This window comes from Corapipo altera, unplaced genomic scaffold (assembly GCF_003945725.1).
Source record: "Corapipo altera isolate COAL_440 unplaced genomic scaffold, ASM394572v1 61358, whole genome shotgun sequence".
Lineage (NCBI taxonomy): Eukaryota > Metazoa > Chordata > Aves > Passeriformes > Pipridae > Corapipo > Corapipo altera.
The window spans coordinates 1-5,480 of record NW_020886755.1 but is presented as its reverse complement, the minus strand read 5'-3'; the positions used below and the strand labels follow the sequence as shown (position 1 = coordinate 5,480).

The 5,480-nt window shown below is 57.9% G+C and overlaps 1 protein-coding gene across 1 annotated transcript; it reads right to left on the bottom strand.

The window, feature by feature from the left end:
• Nucleotides 1-209: 209 nt before the first annotated feature.
• LOC113941341 (H-2 class II histocompatibility antigen, I-E beta chain-like) lies at nucleotides 210-1,457 on the bottom strand (the record flags this gene model as incomplete). Its single annotated transcript, XM_027632504.1, has 2 exons — nucleotides 1,334-1,457; nucleotides 210-826 (listed from the first exon to the last, which is right to left on the bottom strand). Coding segments are annotated over exons 1-2 (702 nt in total), but the record flags the coding sequence as incomplete, so codon positions are not given.
• Nucleotides 1,458-5,480: the final 4,023 nt, after the last annotated feature.

The following is a 5,480-nucleotide window of genomic DNA, read 5'->3' as shown; positions in this document are numbered from 1 at the left end:
GGGGGGCACTGGGAGGGACGGGGGAGAGGGCTTGGAGGACACTGGTAGGGATTAGGATGGCACTGGGAGGGACTGGGAATAGACTGGGGTAGAAGGGGGTGGGCTGGGGGGGCACTGGGGAGAGAGTTGGGAGATGTGGGAGTGAAGTGAGAACGACTGGGAATGGACAGAGAGGGTCTGGGACTGAAGTGAGATGGACGAGAAATTACTGGGAGTGACTTGTCTGGACTGGGAAGGAAGCGATCGGGACTGGGAGGCTGAGTCCTGGTGGGAGAACTCTTTGGTTTGGGTCTGCCTGGCAACTGGAGAGTCATCAGAGAGACGCGCTGGGATTGGCTGAGGGGTGTGAGCTCGGTGGCCCCAGCGGGGTGGAGACGCGGGGTGGGGCACTGGGAGAGACTGGGGTGAACTGGGAGGCACTGGGACGTGAGAAAAGGCCAAGGGACGGGCACAGGGAGGGCTGAGGGGTCTGAGGTGATTCCCAGGGAGGGTTGGAGGGGCTCCAGGGTCATTCCCGGGGCAGGGGCCGAGGGGACCCGCTCTGCCCCACGCTCACCTCTCCTCTCCACGCTGAACGGGCTGAACAGCTTGTAGTTGCGCCGGCAGACCAGGTCCACCTCAGCCCGTCTGCGCTCCATCCTTTCCGGGTCACTGTTCCAGTACCTGGCCTGGATCTCCCCATACAGGGTGTCCCCTACATAGACCCCCACATCGCTGTCATAGTGAGCGAACTGCTCCCGGTTGTAGATGTTCCTCACCACGAGCCTCACCTGCTCGGTGCCGTTGATGAAATGACACTCGTACGTGGACATCTCCTGGAACACCCCTGTGTGTGCAGGACACGGGTCAGGGGGTGCCCCGTCCCCCCCCATCATCATCCCCCAGCCCCCCACAGCAGGCTGGGAGCTCAGGGGGCCACCCCGGACCCCCCTTTCCCATCCCCCTCTGCCCCACGGACGCCCCAGCACCGGCTCTTGGCTGGGGGGGAACCCCCTATCAGCCCCCCGGGGATGGACAGGGGGGTTGGGGACCCCCCCCACTGCGGATCCGACCCCCCCAGAGCCCCAGGGAACCGCTGCAGGGCTCAAGTGATGGGGGACACCCAGGGACCCCCAGGGCACCCCTCTGCTTGATCTCCCACACCCCCTTTCCCCCCTCCCACTCACCCCTTTCCCACCGGCTCCACAATCCCCAGACCCCCCCGCCCTCTCTTTGGGGCTCCCACACCCCTCCCACTCACTCCGGACCTTCCAACCCCCCTCCCACTCACTTTTGGGCCTCCCACCCCCTCTTTTCTCCCCTCTTCCCCCCCCTTTCCCACCCCCCCGCTCACCCGACAGCTCCTCGCCCGCAGCCGGGGGGGCTCCCAGCAGCACCAGGACCGCCAGCACGGCCCCAGCTCCCCGCACACGCTCCATGCCCAGCGCCGGACAGCTGCTGACAGCCCAAACCCAGCCGGGCGGTGCCGTTCCGGACGGGTCTGCCCGGCAACTGATGACGCACCAGCAACACTCGCTCCCATTGGCTGCTGCCGCTGACCCTGCCCGGGCCTTGGGGGTCCAAGGTGTGTTTGGGGGGTTCCAGGATTGCTGGGGATGGGGTTTGGAGTGTCGTGGATAGGTGGGAATGAGGTTTTGGGATGCCGGGTGTGCCAAATAACCCTCTGTTCATGAGATTTTGGGAGTCTGGGAGTGTTTGAACCCCCCCTGTTCTCAGGAGTTTTAGAGTCTGGGAGTGTCTTAACCCCTCTATTCTAATATTTTGGGGTCTGGGCGTGCCCAAACCCTTGTTTTCAAAATTTTTGGGTCCTGGGAGTACCTAAACTTCTCTTTTCCAGGATTTTTTTTGGATCTGGGAACACCAGGAGACAATGGGGAAAGGGATGGGGACACCAGGAACAGAATGGGAAGACCAGGAGAAGGTTGGGGACACCAGGAACTGGGAATGGGGATATCGGGAGTTGGGAATGGCAACACCAGGAATGGGAACCAGGGGGGACCAGGATGGGGTCATGGGGAACAGGTTGGGCATTACCAGGAACTGGTAATGGGAATGCCAAGAGTGGGAATGGGAACGTGGGGAACCAGGATGGGGACACTGGGGACAGGAACGGGGACACTGGGAGCAGGCTGGGCATTACCAGCAATGGGAATGGGCACAGCAGGAACGGGAATGGGCACAGCAGGAACTCTGTGTCTCTGCTGGCCCCCCGGGCTGTGCCTTGGAGCCCTGGCAGCTCCTGCAGGTCGCAGCTTTCCCAAGGCCTGGCAGCCCTCGCTGCGGATCCCGCCGGGCTCCGGCGCTGCCACGGAACCCACCAGCACCGTCAGCCCACACAGCACCCATGGCAAGGGGCACCACGGCCGGGCAGCTGCTCCCCACGGCATTGCCAGCCCACAGCACCTGGCAGCTCCCATTGACTCACTGCAGCAGGAAAGCAGCAAAGCCTGGCAGCAAACTCCCAAGGCAATTCTAGGGGCCAAAGGGACGCTTCCAGCAGCATTCCCGAGTTGAGTATTCCCGCAGAATTCCTTCTCCAGCTCTGCAGCCTCTCGTGCTGTTCCAGGGCTGTCGGGTTTACACTGCCCTGCTGCTGCTCCTGGCTCAGTGCTCGCCAGGTTCAGTGCCCCCTCGGCAGTCCCTGACAAAAGGAGGGCACTGCTCTGCTCTGCTTTCTGCTGCCGAACATCTTCATTCTCCTCCTCGCAAGGACCCACAACTCTCCCACTTTCCAAAGAGCAGCAGCACTTGGCAGGCCCGGCAGGATCTTCCCCACAAAGGCCGTGGCACTGCCCTGTGCTCGTCCTGCCACAGGAGCTCAAGGCTTCTGGACAGCACAACTTCCCAGCAGTGACCTCCCTGCTCCAGAGGGATGAGGAGCCTCTGCTGAACTGCAGAGATTCACACACTGCAACCATTGCACTGCCTGCATTTCCTGCCATTCTGCAGCACTTGGGCATCTACTGTGGCTCTTCCTGATGTTTAAGAAGGAGGTTTGCAAGCTCAGGGAACTGGATGGAGTTTTGTTCCAGCTGCCAGCTACGGAAGTTTTCAACCTAGTACACAATACATGCAATGAAAACTACAGTGATTTAAGAACTTGGACTCCAGCAGGACTGTTGGTTTATTTCATCAGAAAAATAGACCAGGAAATAAAGCCATCCCTTAATATATGTAAGTCAAATGAATTCATTTAAGTAAATAAAAAAAAAGGAAATTACTGAGTTTTATACATGGGTACATTAGAGAAAGGGAGCAGGATACAATGCTTGGGATGCTCCTTGGAATATTATTCCAGAAGTGTCTTAGTACAGAGCATTAAACTCCACAACAGAATCTTGCCAAGTAATTATATCCACATAGGAAAGTGAATTGTTGGTGATCCTGACCTGGCTTTTGGAGGTATCAGGAGCTCCTAAAAAACAAAGATCTTAAATGGAAAACTTTATTCAAGCAGCTGAATCTACCCAGCACTGGGCCTTCTACAGCTCATGGTGAGCTTGCTTTCAAGACAGAAAACCCCAAACCAGGCACAATCTTCCATTCCAAAGTCTCATCCAACTGCCTTCATCTCATCCCTGCCCTCCCCCAAGAAGATTCCACCAGCCAAGCCCAGGAGACTTCAAGGGAAACCCTTGGGTGACCTTGTCTGGTGTTCCCTGGGCACTGAGGGAAGAAGAGAAGTTTATCAAGGTGCCAAATGCCCACGGAGATCTTGGAAATCAGCTCTCCAGGATGCTTTGCAGGCCTTCTCAGTCAGCTTGAGCTCTTCAAATACACTTGTCCTCAGCGTTTTCTCTGAAAGGGTCACTATGGTCTGAAGGGTCAAACTCAGAAGTGTCTGAACCTGCAGACAGTCCTTCCTTCTGGGCAGAGATGCAGCTGCTTGGGAATGTTATTCCCTGCTGTCAGCTTCCCACAGAGCTGTGGGCACACATTCTCCAGGCAGCTCACTGAATGCAGAGTTTCCTTGCAACCTGAAGGGAGTCTTTGCTCTACAACATCTCTGCCCGGTGGCACTGTGTGATTGCAGGCTGGTTCTCCTGGCTCTGCCTGTGTCCTGCTCTCCTTGGAAAGCACCATGTTCGTAAGGATCCAGATGTTGATCCTGATCTCGAAGAGAATCAATAAAATATCATTAAACAGGCATAAAATGTTGAGAATCAATCAATGAAATGCCAGATCTGTCTGAAAATAGACAAAAATACAGTGTTGTGGAGCTCCTGGCCCGGCTTTCCCAGCCATGTGGGTGGGGCAGGAAGCCCTGGGGCCTCACTTCTCCTGCCTCCTAATTAGGAGCAATTTATTAGGCTAATTAACCACTGAGTCATTTGCCCCTGAGCTGCTTTGTTCCTCTGCCAGGCACAGGCCAGCCCGGGCTCCGCAGGCTGCAGGGCTGCTGCGTCCTGTCAGTGCTCAACACCTCGGATTTATTTGCCCCCAAAAAGGGAAAACGGCCCCGAATCCCGTGGGCCGAGCGGAGGAGGGGACAGAGTTCTGGCACAAAACTCCACCCGCCAGGTTTGCCCAGCCCGGGAAGAACCAAGGGCCCCGCAGTGAGGTGGGACCCCCCAGCAGCCCCTGTGTGCCGTGCCCAGCTGAAGCCCTCCCTGGGGCGCTCGGGGCTGGCTGGGCACACTGGGAGCGCTGGGAAGGGGCCCGGGGCGGGGGCGGCGGGTGCCCAGCAGTGACTGAGGGGAAGGGCCTTCACAGGGACCCCCTGCGCCCCTCGCTGCCCACGGGAAGGGTTTTTTGGTCCCTCTCAGCGATTTGGCGGCGTTTCTGGGCTCGGCGGGGCCGGGCAGGCGGCAGCGGGACACGCGGGTCCCGGGCCGTGCGGCGGAGCCGGTTGGGAACTGCGGGGCGGCCCCAGCGGGGCCCGAGGGCGGAGCGGAGCCGGCTGGGAACGACCCCCGATCCCCCCCGGGGCCCAGGTCTGATGCCGGGAAAAAGAACCACTGATAAGAAGGAGCATCTTGGCCAGCCCCCGGAGCTGGGAAGCATTCCAGAAGAAGAAACTGTTTTTTCAGGCCTGTGACCAAAGAAGAATAATTTGAAGAAGGAATGTTCCCCAAACGGCAACAAGAGACCCTCGAGAGACCCCTACTCTGATGTAAATGAGTTCTGAGAACTGATTCAAATGTGTAAGAGAATCTGTGGGAGTATTTAGTATATATGCATGAGTTTGGGGAAATGTAATGCACATGTATTAGTTACATCCACAGAAACCAGGGTGTGAGACAGCCCAGTGTGGGTGTGATGGGAGGAGACCCCTCCACACCCCCACGCACCCAGTGCCGGAAAAAAATAAAACCACTTTCTAATCCTGACATTGCAGTGACAGGGAGTTTTATTCCCGTTTGGTGACAGTCCCAGTTGCTCCCAGTATGATCCCTGTTGCCCCAGTTCTGGTCCCGAGGGGTCCCAGTCCTGGTCCTGTTGTATCCCAGTGTCCCAGTCCATCCCAGTCCATCCCAGTC